The 27,090-nt window shown below is 50.6% G+C and overlaps 1 protein-coding gene across 1 annotated transcript; it reads left to right on the plus strand.

Moving 5' to 3' along the window:
• Window positions 1-299: 299 nt before the first annotated feature.
• On the plus strand, window positions 300-25,850 carry Tkt (transketolase). Its single transcript, XM_021203749.2, has 14 exons — window positions 300-532; window positions 9,631-9,748; window positions 10,556-10,669; window positions 11,863-11,960; window positions 16,286-16,477; window positions 17,434-17,552; window positions 18,811-19,004; window positions 19,878-20,042; window positions 20,826-20,982; window positions 21,107-21,237; window positions 21,856-21,939; window positions 22,045-22,138; window positions 23,071-23,193; window positions 24,480-25,850. Exons 1-14 carry the CDS (start codon window positions 426-428, stop codon window positions 24,653-24,655), a joined length of 1,872 nt encoding a protein of 623 aa, XP_021059408.1. The 5' UTR covers window positions 300-425; the 3' UTR covers window positions 24,656-25,850.
• The last annotated feature ends 1,240 nt before the right edge of the window (window positions 25,851-27,090 follow it).

Consider the following 27,090-nt stretch of genomic DNA (forward strand, 5'->3'; position numbering starts at 1 on the left):
CCAAGCCTCAACCTTTTCCTTAGAAAGGTGCAATTACCGATGAGTATCTCTTCTCAGTCCCACGGAAGTCAGCCGCGGAACTCTGAGCCATGCTTAGAACCTGGAGTAGTGGCGAAGTTACTTTGTTGCTACTGTTAGTGTGTGGTTAATTCCAACAGGGCACTGTGAAGGGACAGACCCCCCCCCTCCCCAGGCCTGGCGACTTCCAAGTGTCCACTAAATGCGGGGCGTGGCCAGAGGCCAATCGTCGGCCTGGGGTGATTCGGCGCCCCGCCCCACCCCCGCCCCGCCCCCATAGGCGGGTCCTAAGGAGTCTTAACGCGCCCGCCCGCAGCACCCGGCCTCGGTCACTGCCGGTCGCTTCCTGAGCCGCCGCTGGCTCTGTGTCACTGTCCTCAGCGTCCTCGTCCTCGCCCTACCGCGCCATGGAAGGTTACCATAAGCCAGATCAGCAGAAGCTCCAGGCCCTGAAGGACACAGCCAATCGCCTGCGCATCAGCTCCATCCAGGCCACCACCGCGGCAGGCTCGGGGTGAGCGCGCGCTTCTGGCGGGGCGGGGAGCCGGGTCCCGCGGCCTCCTTGGCTCCGTGTCGCGCAGCACGATGTCGCCACGAGGGCGCGGTCAGATGGCGGAGCCTTCCTCTGCTCAGGAGCGGCCGGGTTCGGCCGCGTGGGCCTCGGGTCTCTCGAGCGCCTCCACCCGGCCCGGGCTTCCCGGTTCCCGCTGCACCCGGGCGCGCCTCCTCGCTCTGCGGCTGCACCCCGGAGGCCACCATGACTGCTGGCGGGAGAAACCTGAGCACGTGTGGGCTCCAGCTCTCCACCAGCCTGTTGGTTCCCCTGGTTTGCAGATGGGGAAACTGAGGTTCCAGGTTTATATCAGTTGTCCAAGGTCACAGCGAGAGCTGGAATTTCAGCCCTTGCAGTGTAGGAAGAGAATGTGTGTAGAGCCCACCATTTTGCAGGAGACTGGGGGCCCACCCTTCTCTGCATCTCTAACCACGCTCCCCTCCTCGACACTTATTGCCTCTCCTGCTATGTGTGGGCTGGGGTCCCGGCGCTGCCGAAGACTCCAGGGTGGGAGGCAGGAAGGTGACCAGGATGCAACACCAAGAGAGGCTAGGATTAGACCCGAGGCAGGAGGTTGGAGTGCGAGTCTGGGGAGAAGGGGCCTTGCAAAGCTTGTAGAAAGAAGGGGTGAGGCCCACGCGAAATGGGAAGTTCTGGGGTAACGGTGTTTGCACACTGAGTGGTTTCAAGAAATTCTAAGGTCTCCATTGGGCCTGGTGTGAGACCTGAGGCAGAGATCTGGGCTTCTTGGAATGGTTTGGGGGACTGGGGAGGGAGTTTTTAGGAACCCGGACAAGCTGTGAGCTTAGAACAAAGACCAGAATTCTGGATTTTGGCCAGTTCCATCCAGAACATATTATTAAAGGAGTGCATCTTTCTGACCTTTTACCGTGGGTTCCTACTTACCCCTTGTGCTTTTAAGATGGGATGTCCTCAGAAGGTTTCAACTGGGAACCCTTTGCCACCCAACTTCCCATGCATACTTTGGACCTGTTATCTGTCTTGGCTTTAGATTGCTGCCTATGATAGAGGGTGTTCCCTGCCCAAGTAGGGACCTGACTTCCTTACCTCTGGATTTCCTCAGTGTCTGGTAGAGACACTGTCCTCTCTACCTAGTTTAGCACAGAGTAGGTCTTCACATCCACATCCTTTATTACTTGGTCTTTACTGGCCCCTACATCTCCCTCCAGGTCTGAAGTCTAGCCAGAGAGGCGAAGCAGTTGACTAGCTGGTACCTATGCAGCTGAACATTCTACAGTGTAGACCTTTCCAGGGTCAGGGAGAAACTAAGTGGATATTCCTGGGCGACACAGCATTCTGATAATCAGTTTACACATGAAGACACTGAAGTGTTGCATGTTGGTTTCCCCAGACTGGTAATCGGTGGCCTGCTGTGGGACTGGCCTATCAGAAAGTCTTCTTGGGGCACATGGGCGGTATCAGGCTGGAGGAGTAGGGAAAGTCAAGTTCAGTTGAAGAGAAACTAAGTAACCTTTACGGCTCTAAGGAACTTCCAAAGCAGGGGTGGTCTCCAGGGGAAAAGGTTGAAGGCTGCTACAGAGTTACACTGTTTACATTGTAACCTTAGGCAGTCACTGAACTCTGAAAGAATCCCTGCGCAAGTGCAAAAGGTGGGCATGCAAAATCCGAGAGTGTTGGTTGCCAGTTCTGGTATATATTTTCCTTGCAGAAAGATACTATTTGGAGAAATCTTGTTTTTCAAAAGGAAGTAGCATTGCTCCTCAACCCCTGTCACAAGAATGGTTTTGAAACGTGTGTGCAAAGAGTGTGCGTGTACAGAAAGTGGGGAAGACTTGAGACGTGAATGTACTTTGGCTGTGAATGTTTCTTTGGATGCTCACTACAGTGAGAGAGTTGGCCAGGTTGCTGCGGCTGCTAAGTGTTCTCAGCCCTCCCTTGCAGGGCTAGGTTGTGTTAGCCAGATGGAGGCCAGTGCCATCTGAGGATGCACCAGAGTCGGGCCGGATTTAAAGGGGAAAGTAGTCTGTGCTTTCAGCCTTAGGCTTTGGGGAGAGTACCTGGGAGGAGAGGGTAGACCCCGACCTGGCTTGTGAGCACAGGAGGTACCTCTAACCTGTCTCTGTTCTGAACAGCAGATGTGTTTGTCAGGGAGACCCTGACTGTCTCAGAACTTCCATTTCTCCATCTTTAAGTGATGGGATCTTACAAAAGTGCTTAGTCTTTTTTTTTCCCCATTACTATATAAGAAGATACATGAGAGCCGGGTGTGGTGGCGCAAGCCTTTAATCCCAGCACTTGGGAGACAGAGGCAGGCGGATTTCTGAGTTCGAGGCCAGCCTGGTCTACAGAGTGAGTTCCAGGACAGCCGGGGCTATACAGAGAAACCCTGTCTCGAAAAACCAAAAAAAAAAAAAACAAAAAACAAACAAACAAAAAGATACATGAGGCAGTCTAACTTTACAGAAAAAGAAAGGGTTTTCTTGTTTCTTGGGGTTTTTTTTTGGGGGGGGTGGTTTTTGTCCTCTGAAGGCAGGGTTTATGTATGTAACAGAAACCTGGCTGTCCCCGAACTCTGTAGACCAGGGTGACCTTGAACTCACAGAGTTCTGCCTACCTTCGCCTCCCAAGTGCTGGGATTAAAGGCATGTGCCACCCACCGCCCCATCCTCCAAAGAAAAAGGTTTTATTTATTTTGGTTGGGTTTTGTTGTTTGTTTTTAGATTTCTTTATTTTATGTGTATGGGTGTTTTGCCTGCATGTATGTATGTGTACATGTACATGCCTGGTACCTATTAAAGTCAGAAAGAGAACATTGGATCCCCTGGAGCTGGAATTCTGGATGGTTGTGAGCCATCATGTGGGTGCTAGGAATAGGATTTAGGTCCCTGACAAAAGCAAAAAGTAAATTTAATCCCGCAAGTCTACTCTCCAGCCCAAAGACAAGGTTGTTAAGTTGGATTTTATTGTTTGTTTGTTTGTTTGTTTTCAGTTTTTTATTGTTTAAGCATGTTTTCGATGGAGGAAGTCCAAACAGCATGTGTGGGTGAGGCTCCTGGAGGGAATATGTGTGAGAGGAAGAAACACAGCCAAAGAGGAAGATGGAAACCAAGGAGGGGCAGGTCCCACAAACCACAGTGCCTCCAGAAAGCATAGCCCAAGTTCAGCTAAGGGCCTTCCAGGGTTCCACACCACCTCTGTACTCAGGACCAAACTTGCAATGGGAAAATAGCGTCCAAACTGTCGCTTTCAAATCAGGTCCCTTACGGGTGAAGCTGAGGGTTCAGAGTGAGCAGGCCCTGGGTCCCAAGTCCTGCTGTGGAAGTGGGTAGTTCCCTGTTCCCCAGCTCTGGCATTCAGGAACATTCTGACCAACTGTGCAGAGGGCCCTCTCAGGACTCTAGCCCCTGTGTGGAATCAGCCTCTTCAAGCAGAAAAGGCCTCCAAGGACCAGCTCCTTTCAGGCTGCCTCGGGCTTTCTGACTGAGGCAAGAGCAAAGCCCTGCGGTTGAGATTGCCCCAACAGCAGCAGCAGTGTTTCTCAACTCAGGGTGAAGACACCTGGCAGCTCTTAAACTACTGGGCTCCTTGCCTGGGTAACCTCTTGAGTCAGCAGAGCTAACGACCATATTCCTTAAAGCTAGGAACAAGCGGTGGCCACTACGTTAGGGTCTGCTGGAGGTGACCTCATGACTTCCCCTGAACTCAAACTGGCTCCTAGACTTGGCCCAGCGTCTCCAGAGCCTAATCCTACAGAATCAAGAGCAGAAACACTCCTAAGGCCAAGACCTGATCAGAGCTGGGGTTTTAGGTAGGGTGCCCTTGGGCCTAGTGGTGAGGTAGAGCAGAGCTCACACTGGGGCCTCTTGCTCTGCATCTGTGGACGGTGAAGAGCAGGACAGCTAAAGGTGGTACAACTTGTCTAAGAAGCACAAACTCCTGAGAACTTCCTCCACTGGGCTTTCTGAACACGGGTCTCCTTCCACAAACAGATCTGTAATAGCTCTATGGAGGGGGGCTTTGCAGAATGGAAGGTTTTAAATGTACACTTCTGGCTCGTAATGTTTTTGTGGTACTAGAGAATAGACCCAGAGCCAAGCAAGTACCTACTGCTGAGTTATATTCTCAGCTAATTTTTTTTTTTTTTTTTTTTTTAATCTAAAGTCATCAAAGTTAGTGACTTTATCACGTCTAACTTTAGGGCATTTTCCAGTCTCCAAAAGGTCTCTCTTGCCCAAATGCAGTTTCCTTCTCATTCCATACTGGGTCTGATTTCCTGTCTACAAATTTAATTCATCTGGATACTTTATCATAATGCAATTGGACAGAATGAGGTCTTTTGCATCTGGCTCCTTGCACGTGGTTTAAGATGTCGATGTGTTCACGTGGTGGCGTGATTTTTCTTGCTTCACTTCTTTCTATAGCTCACTATCCCCTTGAACGTCACACATTCATTCACCAGTCTCTCTTACCATCCTGCTTTGTCCTAGCTCTGCTGGTGGCAGGGACAGGTCACCTGGCTTCTGAGGACCCAGACAGTCCCAGCCCCAAATGTAAAATCCATTAGACTTGATCTGTGATGACATCAGTTCAACTATTAACTTAGCTGGTTCAGAAGAGGGAAAGCAAGATGCAGATCCAAAGAAATGGCCTGGGGTCCAAGGTTAGGTTCGTTCTGGGTGAGGGACTTCCATCTGACACCCTGAATTTATTTATTTACCCTATAAACTTGGCTGGCCTGGAACTCACTATATAGAGCAAGCTGTCCTTGGATTCATGGGAAAACCTCTTGCCTCTGCCTCAAAGGTGCTAAGATATCAGGTGTGTACCACCATGCCCAACTTACCAAATATAAAGTGGGGAGGGAGATGAGTGCATTTTTAAAAAAGCTGTATGCAAGCGTGGGGACCTGAGGTCGGATCCCCAGCACCGCTGTAAGAAGCCCAGCGTGGCTATGTACACCTGTAGTCCCAGCTCTGTTAGAACAACCCCAAACAACCCTGGAGCTCACTGGCCACCCTGTCTAGCCAGTTTGTGACTGCAGGTTCAATGAAAGACTGCCTCACAAAATAAGATGGGGAGGTGATAGAGGAGGAGGCGACTTTGTCGCCTTATCTTTCCTTATCTCCCGCTATCCCACAAACCACCCTGAATGCGCCTTTATTCTGTCTTCTTTATATAATGTGCATAAATTACATGTGTATATATTCACAAACAATGTCTTCTGTTAGGTCTCTGGTGTACAGTTTTCAAGCTGTGTTAGTGAGGTGATGTTGATGTTGGGTCTGTAAAGGGTGGGTCACAAATGGCTACAGCTATGCTGCTCCATTGTATTTCTCATTCATCTATTCTATGCAAGGCTTGGTTCCAGATTATTCCTTGCTGTTTGCTGTGGGAACATGTGGAGTGTTTGGAGCATATGATTGCACTCCTGTAAATATTCCTGTACATTGGCTTGCTGGGTCTTGGGGACTAGGCCTCTCCAACATGTTCATTCTATACGGCTAAGTGACTCAGGTTTTTCTCCTTTGTTTTTTTTTTTTTTGTTGTTTTTTTTTTAATCTTTTTAAATTTTTTTTAAAGATTTATTTATTTATTATATGTAAGTACACTATAGCTGTCTTCAGACATTCTAGGAGAGGGCGTCAGATCTTGTTACGGATGGAATTTGAACTCCGGACCTTCGGAAGAGCAGTCGGGCGCTCTTACCCACTGAGCCATCTCACCAGCCCGGTTTTTCTCCTTCTTGAACAAATTTGGGTAAATTATATTTCCCCAGAACATTTTCTGTTTTCAAATCTATTTACATCAGGTAGATCAGAATATTTATCATATACTTGGACCTTGAGTTCCACTTAGAACAACAACAATGCTTTGTGGTGGCAGCACACATCTTTAATTCCAGCACTCAGGAGGCAGAGACAGGCAGATCTCTGAGTTCAAGGCCAGCCTGATCTACAGAATGAATTTCACAGCCAGGTTTATACAGAGAAACCCTGTCTTAAAATCTAGAAGACAGACAGACAGACAAAAGTTGGCTAGCTTTTCAGTCTCCCAACTGCTTCATTACCCTAGCCTTTGGGCTAGAAGTATAGTGTGTTATTAGAGGGCTTGCCTTGCTCAGCAGCTCCAATCCCCAGCACCACCCCTGCAAATAATAATTTAGAAAGAACTAGCTCTTAGCTCTCATTCTTTATATTAAATATTTGCTTCCTGTTTCATGAATTTCTAGGGATTTTATTTTTTTATTTTATGTGTATGGATGTTTTGCATGCAGTTATGATAGAAGCCAGAAGAGGGTGTTGGATCCCCTAGTGCTGGAGTTGCAAATTGTCAACCTCCACTGTGGGTGCTGGGAATTGAACCTGGGTCCTTCGGGAGAGTCATCAGTGCTCTTAACCTCTGAGCCATCTCTAGCTCTTGTTTTATTTTGAATCTTTTTTCTGGGCTAGAGTGTTAGCTCATAGCTTATAAGCATTAGGACCTGAGAACCCTCAGGACGCATGTGAAGAAGCAGGGCATGGTACATGCTCATAATTCCATACAGATGAGGCAGGGACGGGGGCTTCGTGGGGCTCGGCGGTTTAACTGGTAATTCCCAGGCCAATGAGATTGTCTCAGAAATCAACTAAGGTGCACAGTGCCTGGGGGAAGACCGCCAATGCTGCCTGCGTGCCTGTAGGTACACCTGGACATGTCACACAGATCTCTTTTCTGATCTTTAAACTCAGTCCACTTGAGCCGGATAGTAAATGGCTCCTTGGGCCAAGGCAGCATTTTTTAACGAGCCGCGGAGTCCATTTGAAACTTCTGTGTAGCACAGAGAGCCCGGGTAGGGTAAATACCTCCACCTCCGCTCAGCCAAGGCCTTAGGTGAACTATAGATAACACCTGCAGGCATCGCTCAGGCAGCCTGGGTTGCAAGGAGCGTTCAGTCCTTGAAGCCACAGGTCCCCGTGCTTCTGGCTCCAGAGATGATTTACACGTTTGGGTTCCGGAGTGGCCGTGTCTATCTCCTCGGGGCTCAGCACTTTACAGTTTCCAGCACCTTCTCTCAATCTTTGTCTCCTTCTCTTGCATGAAGTGATTCAGCTGAACCAGGGTCCTGGCCTGTAGATGTAGATGAGTCGTTGAAGGCCCTGAGAGGTTTGGCAGTGGCCAATCAACTTTTGCATTAGCTTTCACTGGGTTACCCACACGTCTCTTCGCAGCATCCCCTTCATAAACAAAGACGCTGAGCCCCGGGGAGATGAGTGAGTCATACCTCCCATGTATGTGGCGGCCTGCATCCCCCCTTCAGAAGGCACATAGGGTGTAGGTACTTGGTGGGTATGAAGTCTACATCTGCAACTGGCCAGACGTGTTACAAGTTTCCTCTTGGGGGCCTAGTTAGAAGAGGTTAAATCAATGGTTTGTTCTACTTATCAACAAGATCTCTCCCTCCATGTGTCCTCTGCGTTAGCCTGGGCATTCCCCTGCCACAGACATCACTGTGCCATATAATTTCTCTGAGAGTCCTTCTTAGTTGTGTCACCCTGCAGTCAGTAAGCAGAGTCCCTGCTCCTGTCTTGCTGGGCACTTCCTTCCCCACTGAAGCTTCCTCGAAACAGCCGTGACATTTCGCATCTCCCCCTCCCCCTCAGATTTTTATTGCATTTATTTTTTTTCTTTAAGATTGATTTTATTTTCAGTTGTGTGTCTGTGTGTGGGTATGTGCATACATGTGGAGGTACCCATAGGGGCCAGGGGGTGTCAGAACCCCTGGAGCTGGGTTAAGGGGACTGGGAGCAGACCTTGGAATTTATGGAAGAGGGGTATAAGCTCTGAGTCATCTTGGGGACAAGGCTGCACTCAGGTGGGAAGGGTACTTGGTCTGGGGTGTTCTGCAGCTGAGGTTGGTGCTGGGAGCTGGGGACTAGGGTCCCCATGAGACAGGCAAGACTTTCTCGTTCACTTGTCCTCACCTCCCTCTTTTCAGGTGTAGTGTCTTTCCCCCATGACCAGGAATTCATAGAGATGGTTAAGTATGAGGCTACTGTGTGTTGGGAACTAAACCAGCATGGACCGTTCTGAACTCCTTTACTAACTCGTCTATGCTGAGAGCGATTTACCCCTAACCTGATGGGGAGCCCCAGAGGGGAGGAGGCTGCTGCTGTGACCCCCACCCACCCACCCAAGGCTGCATGTGCCCTTGGGCTTCGTGTTGGCATGTTTTAGTGTGAAGCGTCTGGAACGACGACATCAGGGCCGGGCTGAGCTTCGTGTGGGGGAGGCTGACTTTCATAGAGAATGGCTAGGCAGACTCGGGAGGAAGCCAGGAGCTGCAGCCTCTGGCCTCATTCCCAGGGTAGGGACCAGGTTAATCAAGCGATCCTGTGAGGCCTGAACTAATCTGGTCTCTAGGATATAATCCTTGCGCTTTCTAAAACCCTTCAGCTGTCAAAACGAGACTCTAAAATAGAGACCCTACCACCCCAGAACTGGAAGGGCAGGTTCTTGCCAGCCCCACCTCGGCGCTTGCACGGCAGGCAGAAGGGTTTTTACCTTCAGGATACGAGTTTGTGTGTTGCATGGTTCTGAGTGCTAGCTTTCAGAGTGCCCATTCAAAACACAACCAGAAAACTAATGTCCGATGTTTCGGGTTTACAAACCTTCCCTTATCCCTCTGCCCATAACCCCAGGGGACCCTGGGGTGGGCAGAATGCTCCTCATAAGCAGGTGAGCTCTAGGCAGTCTCTTTGGGGTGGGCCTCCTTGGTCAATTGTATCATCCCTCCCCAGTCCTTAGATTCCCTCTAGGAATTTAGGGAGTAAGCTCTACCCTCACACTGGGTACTCTCTGGAAGGTATGGCAGTCCCTGGGACCCATTAGCAACTCCAGATCCTAAGTCATCAACCGTGGCCTCCTTTAAACCCATACCGTATTTCTAAGGAGTGGGAGCACGTGGCTCTAATGGGCCAGGCCTGTGTGAGTCTCCTCTGAACAGGCGCCCTCAGGCCTCTGACACATGCCAGAACGGATGTTGTAGGTCTGGGTCTGGGGCCAGGGTGCTCATGTCTGTCTTCTCTCCTTGGCCACAGCCACCCCACATCATGCTGCAGCGCTGCCGAGATCATGTCTGTCCTGTTTTTCCATACCATGCGCTACAAGGCCCTGGATCCCCGAAACCCTCACAATGATCGCTTTGTGCTCTCCAAGGTAAGAGCCCTGCCGCCTGCCACACCTACCTGGGGCTGGGCCGTGTAAGGACCCTGGAATTCAGTGTGAGCCCCAGCCCACCCTACCCCACCTGCTGGTCCTACACCTCCTTTATGTCTTGTGCGGATCTGGTAATGAACCAGAGCTAAGGAACCAATTCCACTCTTCAGGTAGCCTGGCATACTGTGCTTCTGCCGGGTGTGTGCTGTTTTGACACCGACAGGCAGCACTCAAGTCCAGATCAGAACGCCTGAATCCCTCTGTTGCGCTAGCATCCTGGGACCAAGGCTTGCTCTCCTTGTGAGTGACACTCTGCTGTCGTTTGGGAGTGCAGATATCCTGCCTTTCTTCTTCTGGTAAAAATCACAACCACAGACCATACCACAATTGCCCCCAAATCTACCTGTCCTCTGGCCTGGCTCGACAGCCTCTGGGTTCCCAGGGCAGGCTGTAGGGCTTAAAAGTCCGTCCAAGTATGGTCCATGCCAGAAACGAGGATTAGGGTGGCTGCTGCCTGCTGGAGTTTTGGACTCATGCGGCTGCACAGCTGTGACCCTGCACCTGTCTGACATGGCGTCTACCCACTTTTGGCTGTGGGAACTTTGGGCTGAAAACCAAGAGTCCAGAGAGGAATGAAAGGGGAGAAGCCTTCTCTGGCTTCCTCATCTGAAATGGATATCCTGGGGCCAGGCCCCAAGCTGCATACACAGTGGGAATGAGCCCCACAGCCCTGCCCATGCGCAGTAGGAATGATCCCAGCGGCTCTGCCCGTGACCTCCTCCTTGTGCATCCCCCCCACCCTCACAGGGCCATGCAGCTCCCATCTTATATGCGGTCTGGGCTGAAGCTGGCTTCCTGCCTGAGGCCGAGCTGCTGAACCTGAGGAAGATCAGCTCTGACTTGGACGGTCATCCTGTCCCGGTAAGTCAGTCCCCTGACGGGCAGCCTCCCAGACCCCTGCCTCATCTTCCTGTCCTGAGGCAGAGGAGCCAACTACGATGAGGAGGGAAAGTGAGGGATGGGAGCACGTTGTGAGCACACAACGTGCTCCCCAGCACGGGCTGAGTCCTTGTACTGACCAAGGATGATCCGAGCTTCCCTTCCCCACACGAGCCCGTAGAGAGACTTAAAGAGGTGATACCGTGGTACAGAGGCACTTAGGCAATGAAGCCGTTTGTACCTCAGTGCCAAGTTGATTCCAGCACGTGCTGGCACGTTGCTGGCACACTGTGATGTAGGTATTCACTAAGGCCGAATGCTCTCTATCATCTATTATATTTTCTCTATCACTGACCTCTACCTTTGCTGCAGATGGACCTCACTTGGGTCCCCGATCTGCGTGGAACTGGGTCTTTGGTTGCAGGCGAGCGAGGATTTGGCGAATGTGGGGGGACTTTTCTACTAATAAGTAATGTAGTCTGCCATACATAACTATTCTAAGAATTCTAAACTTACTGTGCTAAGCTTACCTTGAGATTTCTAACTCTATGTAGTAGATAGTAAAGCCTGATTTCTTTCACTATCTCTCTTACAATACTAGAGGCAATTCTGAATGTCACTGAATAGGCAACATTCTTACTGAATTCCAAACCCAGGGTCCGCTCAAGGACTACTTACGGCATTGATGAAGGCCAGGAAGCAAAGTTCAATTTTGCTTAGGTATTTGACAAGTCATTGTTTGGAGGCTCCTATAACAAAACAATACTGAAGGAAAGCGCACAGATGCTATGGGATGCCACAGTTCCAGGAGATTAAGTTTCCGTGAACTTTTTGCCTCGGGACAGCACCCAGGTTTTTGGGGCCTGTCGCGCTTGTCACTACTAAAGTGCATGTAGCATACCTTCTTTATGTGGTAAGCTGTGCTTATACACAAGGCCATTAAGGCTCAGAGAGAGGTTTAGTTCCCAGCCTGAGGCCACAGAGTTCACTAGGGGACAGGGTTTAGAACTGAACCCACTCCCATAGTGGCTTTTGCTGTCTGCGGGGAGGGACACACTCACTGGCTCTGGGTGCAGATGTTGCCCTGACTGCCGTGGTGGGGGGAGGGGGTGTAAGTTGGAAACAAAGAGCTCTTTACTGGACCCTTGAATAACTGTGAATCTCTCTTATGACAGAAACAAGCCTTCACCGATGTGGCCACTGGCTCCCTGGGCCAGGGCCTGGGAGCTGCTTGCGGGATGGCATACACAGGCAAATACTTTGACAAAGCCAGGTAACCCCTGCTCCCTGCTTGGTGACCTTGAGGGGGTCCTCCGTGGCTCAGGCTAAGCCAGCCCACATTGACTGGGGCTAAGTAAGATAAATACGTGAGGTCTTCTGCTCTCAAAGCCCCAGAGCTGGTGATACAGGCAGCACCTTTTCAGATGAGACAGTCTTAGAGGACAGAAAGAGCCGGACCTGTCTGGCTGCCAGGCCAGGTTTGCTCCGAGTACATGAGTACAGGTTGCTACCACACAAACTCAGTCTAGAGCCTGAACCCTGGAAGTTCCAGAGGAGCCTGCCTCCCACCCCCATGTCTGACTGGGAACCAGGAAGCTTGGCCTGGACTACTTGCATTTGAAGAGGATCAAATTGTGTTCTAGAGGGCTCCAGGGTCCTTGGGTCACCTCCCATGGGCGAGTAAAGGGACTGCAGTGTGTGGGGTACAGCCTGGTAAGTAGGTTTAGCTATTCCGGCACCAGGCGGTTTATAGAACTCCCCAGTGCCCTCAGGACAGATTTCGGCCATGTGATCTGCTGTGGACAGGTTGTGTCTCGGAAGCAGAGTGTACAGGCTGCATGGAGTAGCCACTCAGAACAGTTCCTCCGGGCCACCATGTGGGGGTGAGGCTGAGTGCTAATTTTCAGCTTGATGAAGCCCCTGTGAGGTGGATGGAACAGGTGTGAGGGTGAGTAACTAGGGAGAATATTCACCTAGATCCTCTGGTCTTGCTCTGAGTGTCCAGAAGGCACACCCATAGTCCCCAGGTGCCCTGTGGGCAAAGAGCTTCCTAGGAAAACTAGAGGGGACTGGCCCATAGCCAGGGACATCCAACTTCCCTGAAGGCCAACCCCGCAGAAGAGTGGCCAGAGCCAGGTCCCTCTGAGGACAGGCGGCTACACGAAGCTTGACTGCTCTCCCTACACACTGGGGAGTACCTACTGTTCGTAGGAAGTTCTTTGCAGGGACAGGGGGACTTCAAAGTTAAGTCTCTAGAAGAGCCCCAATCCTTCCAGCACCCAGCCTCCAGTCCAGGGTCACTGGGATGACATCCATTGGGCTTTAGGGCTGGCGTAGCCACACCCAGAAGTGATTCACTCTGAGGTGAGGTGTCTCAGAGAATGAGGTGTATGCTTAAGAACATTTTATCTGGCCTAGAACCATAGATGTGAGTTAATTATTCCCTACAGTTGCTTGAAATAATTCCCCATGAAGGATCATTTTCTGACCTCAACATAATAGAACAAGCCAGTGTAGAGAGAAGGGCTTTACTTTAGTAGGTTCCCAGAGGCTGTGCTGGCTTAGAGCCAGGCTTGGCTGAGACCTGGGTCCTCAGACAGTACCCAGAGGGTGGGGGTGGGGGGAGACTCAGATCACTTAGGGCACCAAGAGATTATCAGGCCCAGCCAGGCACCCAGCGGTAGCACCCCGATAATGCTGTGTGGGTTACTGCTGTGGTCTCCCTGTAAGCTCTTTTAAAAGTTTTGTTTTTAAGATCATTTATTCATCAATGATAACAATCTTTTTTAAAAAAATGTCTCAGTGTTTTCAAATTCCTGGTATGTTGCTCTTTGAAATTCAAGGACAATAAAACATTGTCTCAGGGTTTTCAAAACTACAATACTTTACACACGAGTCTAATAGTCTTTGTGACCTATAATTTGCATAGCTAAAATTCTTATTTACAAGGATAAAATACGCTAAGTGTAGTAGCACTTCCAAAAAAACTACATCCTAGAGAGATATTCAATGAAAAACATAATTTAAAATTCAGATCTCCCAGAAGACAACAGCCCTTCATGGAATGACATGTTTATTGCCAGTTCAGCACTGAGAGCAGTAATGAGAGAGAGAGAGAGAGAGACAGACAGACAGACAGACAGACAGACAGACAGACAGGCATATACCTTAGCTCTTCATTTCATTTATCTATTTTTTGCTAAGTTGCTGTGGCTGACCTTGAATTTCTGATCATCCTGCCTCAGTTCCCTTTCCCTAATTTAAATGTAATAATATATCTCTTGCCCTCAAAGTATTCATAAAAAGGTTTGTAAATTTGTAATCCTAATATAAGTTCACATCTTGCTTTTTTTTTTTTTTTTTTTTTTTTGAGACAGGGTTTCTCTGTGTAGCCCTGGCTGTCCTGGAACTCACTCTGTAGACCAGGCTGTCTTCTGTTGGACATGCAAAGTGGTTTCCAGATAGCTCTGCTGTGTGAGCACTGGCTTTATCTTTATCCGAGCTCATGAATTCATCTTTGCAGCTCCTGACCCTTACTTCTTTTTTTAGTTTCTCCTCTGATCTAGTAGAGCTTTTATTTCTGCTATCTAAAGAGTAGAATAGATGGGATTCATCAAAATTAACATTAAACCTGCGAACTGCCTTTAATCCCTCCATTCAGGCTGCAGAACACGGGAGTCAAGGCTACACAGTGAGACCCTGTCTTCACAACAAAAAAACGAATCACACACATTAGGCAGGCACCTCTACCTGAAACTGTTGTTGGTTTTAGACCAGCCTAAGTTTGTTTTTTTGTTTTTTTTTTAAAGATTTATTTATTTATTGTATGTAAGTACACTGTAGCTGTCTTCAGACACTCCGGAAGAGGGCGTCAGATCTTGTTACAGATGGTTATGAGCCACCATGTCGTTGCTGGGATTTGAACTCCGGACCTGCTTGTGGACGTTGTACATCGTGGTGCGGAGCCTAGTGCGCACCACGATGTACAACGTCCACGGAGCTAAGGCCTTGATTATAGTAAGCTAGCAGCTCTTCTACTGACTTGTACCCCAAGCCCCAACATCTTTGAATTTTTTGAACCCTGAGCAAGTCTAGTATTAAGAATTCTGGTTTTGGTTGGGTGTCTCTAGAGAGCCATACTGATACCTGTATTCAAATGGATCATTGTATAGAACCAATCCCCAACTCTTGACAGACCAGGCATCTCCAGCTAGGTTTCTCTAGACCCCCACAGCTATTCAGACTAGCATCTCAGGACCTTAGTCTTCCGACCCTCTGGGGCCAGCCTTGTCTCTGATCTTGACATACAAGACTATGCTATAACTCCGCTTGGCTCCTGTATGAAATGTGTTGAGTATGTGACACAACCATTCAACGCCCCCCTAGAAGCTCTTTGTAGAGTTCAGGATCCCTACATGGCTGCCTCTCTGGCTTCAATCATGGAGATCCTTTCGGGGAGCTGCTCTGTCAGGCCAGAGCTCCCTTAGGATTTTGGGGCCCCTGGTAACCTGCAGGGAGAAAAAAGACAACTTGGGAAACCCAAGTTCCAAAAAAGCATATGTCTGACATATGGGCCCTCCTGGCCAGGGTAACCAGTGGCCCCATCTAACTAACAAACACTCTTATAAGAGAAGCCCCAGGCAGGAAGCATGAAGGGAGCCGGGCCTACGAAGTGCTGAGTCACGCTGACAGCTCTGGCTGCCTGGCACTGGGCCTGAAGTCAGTTTGAGGGCCTTTCTCAGGAGCAGCTCTAGGGAGTATCTATGTCCTCTGTGAGCCTGGCCAGCCGGAGCCACATGGCTGGACACCAGGCAAGGTGTAGGGGTACCCCACCCCCATCCTATTGCCCCTCCTGCATGTATTTCTATATAGCAAGGAGATGCCAATCCAGGATGCAGTCAGACATGTAACCTTCAGACAGGTCCTTTGACTGTGAATGTTTTCTTAGTCTCTGGATTTGGGGAATTCATCACGAAGAAGGTCACTCAGTTCAGGGCCCTGCACTAGCTATGGCGCCACACCCTCACCTCTTCTGGGGTTCGTGAGTCTCAGAACCAGTCCCCTGCCTCTAGCCCCACCCTTCAACCCACCCTCCCATGACGGCTGACAAAAACTTCTGTTCTCTGAGTACTGTGTCCTGATTTCATGCTTGTACCTCGCCGCTCTGCTTTGAGAAGACCACACTTGCCTGTATTGAGAGGAAGCCCCATGGGAGAAAGGCCTGGGACAAAGTCCTGGGCTTCAAAGGAGCCTGCCTCTGAGACACCTAGTCCCTATGCTGAGCGATTGTGCCTGCTCTTCCCCTAGGTGGACTGAGCCTGACTCCTGCTAGAGGGCTTGCCTCTCAAGTCCATCCGACCATGACTTCTTGGTTTCTTCTTGTCCCCGTCATCTCAGCAGCCAGTCCTGTGGCCCCTGGCAGCATCCTTGTCAGGTGTGGGCAAGCCATTGGGATCCTGGTGATGCTGTTGACCCTTCCAGATCCCTGCTGCCCGCTCTCCATAGGCTGCCCGATAGGTTTTCTAGGAAGGGTGGTGCTGAGAGCTTCACACTTACAGGGGAGAGGGACCAGCCCTACAACCTGCCTTTTGTCCACAGCTACCGAGTCTATTGCATGCTGGGAGATGGGGAGGTATCCGAGGGCTCCGTCTGGGAGGCCATGGCCTTTGCTGGAATTTACAAGCTGGATAACCTCGTTGCCATCTTTGACATCAACCGTCTGGGCCAGAGCGACCCAGCCCCGCTGCAGCATCAGGTGGACATCTACCAGAAGCGCTGTGAGGCCTTTGGGTACGTATACACAATTGTATACAGGCTCAGTTAGTGAGGCTAAGTTGAACGTGAGGGTGGGACCGGGAACCCGTGTGGTTTGTTGTCCCAAGCCAGCCTAGGGGTCAGGGACAGGCTTTCTCCTAGAGACTTGGTGTCAGGGCTTTCTGAGCTCTCATTGACAGTGAATTCAAAACCAAGTGCCACAAAGCAGGGAAGCACGTGCCAGCCTGAAGGCTCCTCACCTCAGCATTTCTCCTCAGCCCCAAAGACAAGATACTCCGATGGAGCTGGTGGCTCTGAGGGGCCACACTGCCTGTGGGGGATTTAGAGGGCAGGGTGTGTGTGTGTGTGTGTGTGTGTGTGTGTGTGTGTGTTGCTGAGGATGGGACTGGGGCCTCTGTGTGTTTGGCAAACGCTGCTACCACTGAGCTACATATATACAATCTATTAATATGCCCAAAGGTGATGGCGAGGGCCTAGCTCAATGGTAAAGGTCTTTCCTAGCATGTACAAGTCTTCAGCTTCGCTCCCCAACTGGGTGCACAGAGCTGTCCCAGTTCCTTGACACGTGGTAGATAACGTGATTGAGTGTTTAAAAGTTTGCAGCATCTGCTGAGGGCAGGTATGTCCTCTAAATAAACACTGAGCCAAACATTTTATGAATCTAATAACAAATGGGTTCCAAACCCAGTGCATTGCCTGCGATATGGCTTAGGAGGAAATGAGTGGATCAGGAGAAAAAAAGACAGCGTATGAGCTAAGCTTTGGATTGTTTAGGAAGAGGGAAATTAAAACTCCCCAGAGGAAGCAGAGTGTAGATTGGAAACAGTAGTGACTGGGACTTTGCAGCTGGAGTTTGGCCGTGGGTTGGCATGCAAGCAAGTTCCCAGATGCCGGGCCACATCTTCCCCCGGGGCTTTCCAGGGTTCTCTGGCACCTGGCTGCCCCTTACCCTATGCTGCCTCTGTCCCCAGCTGGCACACCATCATCGTGGACGGACACAGCGTGGAGGAGCTGTGCAAGGCCTTTGGTCAGGCCAAGCACCAACCAACAGCCATCATTGCCAAGACCTTCAAGGGCCGCGGGATCACAGGTCTGTGTGTGAGCCTCCCCGACACCACAGCCACCACCCTCGAGCCTGGAAAAATGCCTGCTCTTGGCTGCTCCCTAAAGTGACTGGTCTCAGCTGAGCCAAATGGACAGGCAGAAGTTTCCTGAAGGAAAAAAACCCCTGTACCCTACCTTAGTGTAGAGTGTCACTTAATGGAGTATCCCTGCCTGCTCTGGCCATCCGCCCCGGGCTGCTGTGTAGCATGGCACTGTACAGCCCAGGAGCTGCTGGGAAGACCTGAATTCTCCCCAAGGAGGCAGTGCAATGGAATGGTGTGTGGCAGAGGCCTTCACCAGTCCCTAGACAGAGGGTTCCCTGCTTGGGAGTGAAGCAGGCATAGTCATCACTATACAACACCAAGTGTGAACGCCAGATCCCAAGGCCTCCTCGTTGAACCCTTGCCTACTTTAAAGATGGAAAAATCAGAGAATAAGTGATCAGAGACAGTAAGAACTCTCACCATAGTTCAAATGGTTGTTTAAAAAAAAAAAAAAGACAGGGGGGCTGGTGAGATGGCTCAGTGGGTAAGAGCACCCGACTGCTCTTCCGAAGGTCCGGAGTTCAAATCCCAGCAACCACACAGTGGCTCATAACCATCCATAACAAGATCTGACTCCCTCTTCTGGAGTGTCTGAAGACAGCTACAGTATACTTACATATAATAAATAAATCTTTAAAAAAAAAAAAAAAAAGACAGAAGGCTGGACCCAGCACTTTGGTGGTGGAAGCAAAAGAGAGTTTTAGGCTAACCTGGGCTATGTGAGACTATGTCTCAAAAAGGGAAATGGAGCTGGTAAGATGATGTGGTGGGTCAGGATGTCTGCTTCCAAGCCTGACAGTTTTGAGTTAGTCCCTGGAACACACGCAGGTTTGGAGGTAACTCAGCGGCCTGGACGGGTTGGTCTGTTCTTGGATCTACTTGGGCAACAGTGGCACTAGGTGACCTCACTGGTCCTCCTCCCATGGTAAAGCTCTGAGAGGATGGGGGGGACCTGACTCTGCTCACAAATCTCAGATAAACTTGGAACTATTCTCCCTCCCTTCTAGTCTTCAGCTTTGTCTACTGACAGGGGTGTGGAGCCTGGGGCCAGGGCCTGCAGGGACAGTGGCAAAGGGGACACACGTCTGCCTACACATGATTCCTTCTCTTCCTGCTCATCTGAGCCGTTTCCCTGAGTGGTGGCCAGAAGCCCCTGTGACACCACCATTGCCTGATTTTCCTCTGTGGACGTTCCTACAGGGATTGAAGACAAGGAGGCGTGGCACGGGAAGCCCCTCCCCAAAAACATGGCTGAGCAGATTATCCAGGAGATTTACAGCCAGGTTCAGAGCAAAAAGAAGATCCTGGCCACGCCCCCTCAGGAGGATGCCCCTTCCGTGGACATCGCTAACATCCGAATGCCTACCCCACCCAGCTACAAAGTGGGGGACAAGGTACCTGGGTGGCTCTTTTGAGAACGGACTGGAACTGGGGTGGGCCTACTGCCTTGGCTTCCCACGGTCTAGGCTAAGATGTGCCTTCTAGGGGCTGCGGGGATGAGTATGGCCCAAGAGGGGAGCTCAGGCACCTTGTCAGCTCCCTGATGGGGGAGTTGTGTGCCTGTAGAGGCTCGGAGAGGCCAGGAGACTTACCTAAGGTTGCACATTTGAAATGATTTCAGAGTTCAGGACAGCTTCATAGCCTGGCCAGAGCTAGCTGTCTTGATCCGAGGTTTTTCCTTGAGTAAACCCACCCATGCAGCCTGCATCTGAGCCTTCTGGCTCTCGGGCCCTTATCTTCTTGCGTGTGTGTGTGTGTGTGTGTGTGTGTGTGTGTGTGTGTGTGTGTGTGTGGTTCCTGGTGTTACTGGCCTCGGTTTCGGTTTCTCGTGTTGTTGTCTTCAGTTTCTTTTTTTAATTTTTTTTAATTCTTTCTTTCTTTCTTTCTTTCAAGATTTATTTATTTATTATATGTAATTACACTGTAGCTGACTTCAGATACTCCAGAAGAGGGCATCAGATCTTGTTATGGATGGTTGTGAGCCACCATATGGTTGCTGGGATTTGAACTCAGGACCTTTGGAAGAGCAGTCGGTGCTCTTACCCACTGAGCCATCTCACCAGCCTTGTCTTCAGTTTCTTGACGCCTTAAGTTCAACATGCTCTTGCCTTCGCCCCCTAGTGCTAGAGTTGCGAGCATGTACTACTCCCGTGTCCCCATTTTTATCATCCTTCGGAAGCTTCAAAATCCCTAAGAGTCAGACAGACTCTAGACCCCATCCCCGCACATGCCTCAGTGGTCCTCAGAGCCTTTGCTCCTGCCCACAGATAGCCACCCGGAAGGCCTATGGACTGGCCCTCGCCAAGCTGGGCCACGCCAGTGACCGTATCATCGCCCTGGATGGAGACACCAAGAATTCCACCTTCTCGGAGCTCTTCAAGAAGGAGCACCCAGACCGGTTCATTGAGTGCTACATTGCTGAGCAAAACATGGTGGGTGCCTGGGTAGGCTGAGGGACACACAGCCAGAGCTGCAGGGCTACCCTGACAGATAGCAGCAGGCAGAAGCCCTCTCTCTCTCGGGCAGCCGTATTGACAGTGCTGAGTGACAGCCGTGGGTCAGCTGAAAAAAAACCACAAGAGTAACTAGAACCCACATTGACCTTTGACCTTGGGTTAGCCAATTTTGGGGATGATTATTCCCAAGGATGGAGCTTGTATATAGGACAGATAATGGAGGTAAAGGGGACTTGCTGGTCTATAGAGCCTTTAAAAAATAAAATAAAATAAACGGGCTCCTATATAACCCAGGATTTCCTAGTTTTCAATATATAGCTAAGACTAGTTTGAATTCCCAACACTCCTATGCCCCAAGTTGCTGGGATTATAGATTGCAACCATCCTGGTGTCAAAGGAAACTGATTTTTTTTTTTAAGACAGGGTTTCTCTGTATAACCTTGGCTGTCCTAGAACTCACTTTGTAGACCAGGCTGGCCTCGAACTCAGAAATCCACCTGCCTTTTCCTCCCCAGTGCTGGGATTAAAGGCATGCGCCACCACGCCTTGCTAAAGGAAACTGATTTTAAGAGTTTTGAAATAATCATTTCAAGTCAAAGGAGTTTGGGGCTGGGAAACAGATGACAGAGCCATGGGTACACAGGCGTCTCTCGAGGGTTAGCACGCTAGGATCACGGCCTCTTCCGCCTCCCACATGTGACGTCGGGAGGGTTCTGGGCTCCCTGTTCTTCAGGGCTAACCTGGCCCTCCTGCCCTCAGGTGAGCATCGCTGTGGGCTGTGCCACACGTGACCGGACAGTGCCCTTCTGCAGCACTTTCGCCGCCTTCTTCACGCGGGCCTTTGACCAGATTCGCATGGCCGCCATCTCTGAGAGCAACATCAACCTCTGTGGCTCCCACTGTGGCGTGTCCATTGGTGAGTTCAGACCTGTTGCTAGCACCCAGTACCTTTCTCGCCTTCAGCCAGTGAATGTGGGAGGGCACGCTGGGACCGGGGAGCTTCTTTTCAATACTCCAGCAGCTTCTTTTCAATATTCCAGGGGAAGACGGGCCCTCTCAGATGGCCCTCGAAGACCTGGCCATGTTTCGGTCAGTCCCCATGTCCACCGTCTTTTACCCAAGCGATGGAGTTGCAACAGAGAAGGCAGTGGAGTTAGCAGCCAACACAAAGGTTAGTCATATGGCTGTTCTTTTGGAAGCTAGCTCTTCCACTGAGGCAGAAGAGGAGGCCAGCACAAGATAGAGCTGGTCACTTGCTGCCTAGGGAGGCATTTCCTGGCTGTGTCCCTGGTGTGTGTATGCCTTAAAGAAACAAGACTGAGAAGAACAAAGCATACCATTCGTGGTGCATCATGGCAGTCACGGCCCAGCTGATGGGCGCTCTGCCAGCTTGACCACTGGTGTTTGCTCTCCTTGGGTTGAAGGACAGTAAACGGACTCTCCTGGTCCAGGACAATAACTGACCTTCCTCAGACTGGCATACAGAGTTTGCCGGGGCCAGCCTTATTGAGGCACTCTGGGAGTAGCCCCATTGAGAAGCCAAGCTAGTCTACCTTTTAGAAGTTGCTTCCAGTCTGAGATTAGCCAGGCTGTGGGTGCTGCTTCTCATGTGTTCAGAGGTGCCAGCTACAGAAAACGAGCCCCATGTCTCTGCCATAGCGCCAGGACACAAGGACCGTGCCCAGGTTATAATTGACTTAACTGAAAGAGGCTTGTATCTAGGGAGAGTGAGTGGCCCTCTAGAAGACTGGAGCTGTCCCGTTTCTCAGTTTATCTGTTCCAATCTCAGGGCATTTGCTTCATCCGGACCAGCCGCCCAGAAAATGCCATCATCTACAGCAACAACGAGGATTTCCAGGTCGGCCAAGCCAAGGTCAGTGCCCTTCACGTATGAGAACCCGAGGGCGCCACCCACCCTGCTGCTGCTTCTACTCTCAGACCCTGCTCTGGCCCCTCACTGTCCCCGTGTCACCCGCAGGTGGTCCTGAAGAGCAAGGACGACCAAGTGACAGTGGTCGGGGCTGGTGTAACTCTGCATGAGGCCTTGGCTGCTGCAGAGATTCTAAAGAAAGGTAAGAAGAAAGGGACCAGGAAGGTCACAGGCTGAGCACTGCCCACATGTTCCAGTCACACAGAATCTCTAGTTAAGTGATGATGACAATAACTGAAGCCAACCTTTGAGCCATTACGCCATGTCCAGGAAAATGCGACTATCGTCCCCTATGATCCCTGTGTATCAGATCAGAGGCCATAGCGCCTGCCAGGGAATTTGAAATCACAGCTCAGCCGGGCACTAGTTAAATGACTTATTCACCGTCTTTGTGTCTCAGTTTCCCCATGTGTAAACTGGTCCTTAACCTTTATGACTGTCCCGAGGTCTTAGGCGTGCCTTGGCATTCATACTGTTGTTATTATTATCATAAGTATAATGTTGTTAGCTAGTGATACCATAGGGACAGAGTGTCAGCCTCATCGTCGGAGTAAGATCACCAGTCACATCTCAAGCTTGTGAGCACCAGGAAGCAAAAGGTGGTCCCTTGATTGGGTGACCTCAGAGCCTGTGCAATGTGGGGGTGAACAGGACTGAGGCTGTAGCAAGCCGGACCTGAGAAGTCAAGAAAACTCCACCCAGGCAGGGCATCTAGGCAGCTGGGTGTGGTGGGGTGGCTTTTATTCTGAGAAAGTCACTCTGGCTACAGCTCTTCCCCCCGTTACCCCCAAAACCTTTATGTTAGATCAGATATCTGAAGTCAAAGGCATAGGAGGATAAGAGCCCCGCATTCTGCTCTAACAGTCGGTCCACAGGGCACACAGCTGACCACTATCCCAAACAGGAGAGAATAAGGGGAGAAGAGTTATTCTCAGTGGTGAGAATAAGGGGACAGACAGCTAGCCACCAAAGAGGAGTTCTTAAGGCCCAAGACGCCCCATTCAGGATAAAGGGCCTTTGGAGTTCTAGCTCAGCGCCAGCCTTTCTCTTAGCTGCACTCTGGTCTCCCCTCAGAGAAGATCAGCATCCGGGTGCTGGATCCCTTCACTATCAAGCCCCTGGACAGGAAGCTCATCCTAGACTCTGCCCGGGCAACCAAGGGCAGGATCCTCACCGTGGAGGACCACTACTACGAAGGTAACTGGGACTGCACAAGCCTGGCTGGGGAAGGCCAGAGAGAGCAGTAGGGGCTGAGGACAGTCTGCCTTTGCCACTCACGGCCTGGCAGGGGCTGGGGGAGTGGAGCCAGCCGGCAACTGTGAGTTAGCCGGCCCCTGAGCTGAAGCCTCAGAAGAGGCCAGGCCTCGGCTGGACTGATGCAGGCTCTGGGTTTTCTGGCTACAGCTGATCTCCTGGGCCTCAGATCAGGAGGTAAGATGGCGGGAGCCAACAGGAAAGCAGTACTGAGTGTCTTTTTGAGCCCTCTACAAGGATGTGCCGGTTCTTACAGGAGCCTCTGAGGAGAGAGGAGCTTAGACTCTAAGGTCAAGTGCACAGCTTGTGGGAGTCAAGCTGACCCCCACTTGTACCACACCTGTGTGTACACACATACTAAAAAAGTATTTAAATGGTGTCACACGCCTTTAATCCCAGCACTCGGGAGGCAGAGCCAGGCAGATTTCTGAGTTCGAGGCCAGCCTGGTCTACAGAGTGAGTTCCAGGACAGCCAGGGCTACACAGAGAAACCCTGTCTCCAAAAAAAAACAAAAAATAAACAAACAAACGAACAAACAAACAAACAAAAAAGAAGTATTTAAAGTATTAACTAAAGGAGCAGGGAAGGCCCGGCTGTCTTCCAGAGGACCCCTGTTCAACCCCTAGCACCCACATAGCCGTTCACAAGCATCTATAGCTCCTCAGAGTCCTCTTCTGGCCTCTGAGGGCATGGAGCAAGCATGTGGCTCACAGACATGCAGGAAAAGCACTCATTTTTTTAATTACATAAAGCTAAGTGTTGCGGCTAAATCCCAGGCCTCAGAAGGTGAAGACAGGTGAATCTCTGAGTTCAAGACCACCTTGAGCTGCAGAGGGAGTCCTAGGCCAGTCAAAGCACAAACAAATAGATGTAGGGCTCTGATGGTAGAGTCCTTGCCTAGTGTGCATGAAGCCCAGGTTCAATCCCCAGCACTGTGTAAAATCAGGCAAGTGACTTATGCTTGTAGTCCCAACATCCAGGAAGTAGGATAGAAAGAATCGGAAGTTCAAGGTCATGCTAGACTAGAGGGTTAGTTTGAGGCCATCCTGGGATATCTCTAAAGAAACAGTGACAAAAGGAGAGTACACATCTGGACTCAGAATAAATCACGGGAACCCTGTTGGATTAGTGATGTCTGCTCTGGCCAGGGCTGTGGTGTACCTGGAGTTGTGTGGTCCGTGCCATCTCTGGCTCAGGACTAAGACCTCTCTGACTTTCCTCTGCTCAGGTGGCATAGGAGAGGCAGTGTCTGCTGCCGTAGTGGGCGAACCTGGAGTCACGGTCACTCGCCTGGCTGTCAGCCAAGTGCCACGAAGCGGGAAGCCAGCTGAGCTGCTGAAGATGTTTGGTATTGACAAGGACGCCATTGTGCAAGCTGTGAAGGGCCTTGTCACCAAGGGCTAGGGAGGGCATGGGATGCAGGAGTGGGTGAACTACACATTCCAGGGAGGTTCTGGCGAAGGTGCTCGAAGGTGTACTGAGAGGGGAGGTAAATATATGTTTTGAGAAAAAAATTAATCCTCAGACTCCTTTTTTTCTTTGATATGAACATATTCAGTGCTAGTATTTAAGGAGACTGTGGGGAGAGAGGAACAGAGCTGGTTCTCTAGGCTTGGGGTCAGGATCTAGGTGCCCCTGCAATCCCCTTCCTTCTCCAGTCCAGCCTCTGCAAAGCCAGAACTGCTCCCACCAAGTCATAACTGGGGACACTCATTGCAGCCTGCCTTTTAGCAAGACTAGAATCCAGCCCCCTTCCCTCACCCTTACCATTGTGCCCTAAAGGACACCGCGTCATTCCCTCCTGCCTTATACAACCTTCCTGGGACCTCCATAGCTGCCCCATGGCCCCCAAGGTCCCGCAACTCCTTTTGTGGATGGTCACTGCTGTTTCCTAGGGATTCCGCGGTGCCCTTAGGGAGGATGGGACCCATTTGTGGAGCTATGCGCATGTCTGCCCCTCGAGTAGACAAACTGTTAAGCTAGTGAGCTGCCTGACCAGATCCTTCTGTGCCAGGGAACTGTATGGTACCAACGCCAGAAACAGCGGAGAAGGCAGGTTGTCTCAGATGACAGAGACTCACAGTGGGTGATCTTAGGGCAGACCCTGGGAGGCCTTGAGCTCTGCATGTCAGGAACTCTCCTTCACTGAGAAAAGAAGGCAAGCCATCTCCCTGTCAGGACAATTGAGGAACTTCTCAGCCAAGAGTCCGCACATAACTACAATGTTGGTAACAAAAACAGTAAAGCATTAAACCAGGGATTTGGGGTGCTTTGTCACCACCTGGTGGCCGTCTATGGTACTACAGCGCTAAGCACGCCCCCACTGAGGAATCCGAGGAAGGAGAGACTAGGGATGGTGTTTTCTGAGCTGGAAAGCTACTGCTCACAGCAGATGGAGTTGACAGTGACATTACTGAACTTTGAATGCATTTTACTCAATCCTTAGACAAGATACCTTTTTAGAAGGCATTCCACTTGGCCAAGTGCAAAGGATTGGTCTGTTGCTTTGTATTATAATGCTAAATTCTGTACCCAAAGGTCTACAGGCTTTTGTTGTGCAAACCTTCTTCCTTAATTGTTTAAATAAAATGGCTGCAGTAATTACTGGAGGGATTAGAGGTGGGTGGGATTGGGAGATTGGGAGTTGTAGAGAAAGGAGGGGAGAGGAGATGGACCATGAGCACAGGGCCAAGAGAAACAGCGGGTGTTTAGGGCACACTGCTGGGGAGGCAGCAAGTCCCACAGTTAGCAAAGTACATTAGGGGTTACCCCAGTAATGGTCAAATAAAATAACCATTTATAAACTACACGGGGATGAGCTTAAGTTGGTTTAACTACAGCCCAGTATGCAAAGTAAAGGACTGCAACTTGGGTTTTTGTGGCTACCATTTTTGTCCTTGTGGCCTCCTTAAAGGGGAGTCAGCCATATGTAGAAGTCCTTGTCCTGCAGGATGATGGGAGGCACCTGCAGCTTAAGTGCCCTTGTGTGTCAGCAAAACGGCTGTTCTCTCTAGAGGTTACAGGCTCATGGAAAGATGTTTCCAGAAGAAAATGGGACAAGTAATGCCCAGCCATAGGACCAGTGAGGGTCTGCTGCGCCCACCGGCTGCTTGTCTGTGGGCTCGGGGATGTGCCAAGGCTGAGGGATGAGAACTAGAGGTGCCAGTGCCTGAGATGGTGCAGTGCTCTGAGGACTTCACAGGTGCCTGAGCCAGCCAGCAGAATTGTACATAGATGGCTTCGAGGAGCCTGTATGAGGTTCTGGGTTCAGTCCCTAACACGGCAAGAGGTGGGAGTCTGGGGAACAGGTGACTTCCAGAGCAGAGATGGGGAAGGTGGCTCTCCAAGGCCCACACTCTCTCAAGGAGGTGGTAAAAGCTTAAGCAGACAGCCGGCTGCCCGGGGAGTGAACGGGCAGAGGTGCTCCTGAGGCCACAGTCACCTAAACTCAGTCTACACCATCAAAGACTCCAACGCCTGGCATTCAGGGAGCACGGAACTCTGAGGTGGAACTGCTGTGGGGTTGGGTTGGGTTGGTTTTTTACTTCGAAGGCTTCTAGAGTGTGCTGGAATCCCAAGTACCTAGGTGCCTTGGGAACCCGAGGAACCTTTCACATCTCCATCAGCCCCTGGGAGGGTGATGCTGAGCATCTGAGGCTTCCTTGTAGCTCCTGGGCCTGGTCAGGGCGAAGGCTCAAGGCTGCACAAAGGTAGGACTTCCCCTGCACCAGCGAGAGTCTCCTGCAGCCAGCTGAAGGGAGCAAGGTCTCCTGTCATTCACACACCACACGGGCACCGGGACATGGTAACAGGTCTCCTGTCATTCACACACCACACGG

The sequence above is a fragment of the Mus pahari genome, chromosome 8 (genome assembly GCF_900095145.1).
Source record: "Mus pahari chromosome 8, PAHARI_EIJ_v1.1, whole genome shotgun sequence".
NCBI lineage: Eukaryota > Metazoa > Chordata > Mammalia > Rodentia > Muridae > Mus > Mus pahari.

Excerpts from the sequence above, each read along its gene's own strand:
- Tkt (XM_021203749.2), top strand. The coding sequence starts at position 426 with ATGGAAGGTTACCATAAGCCAGATCAGCAGAAGCTCCAGGCCCTGAAG. Across the intron at positions 20,043-20,825 it reads ACATTGCTGAGCAAAACATG|GTGAGCATCGCTGTGGGCTG; the intron begins GTGGGTGCCTGG and ends TCCTGCCCTCAG. Across the intron at positions 20,983-21,106 it reads CCACTGTGGCGTGTCCATTG|GGGAAGACGGGCCCTCTCAG; the intron begins GTGAGTTCAGAC and ends TCAATATTCCAG.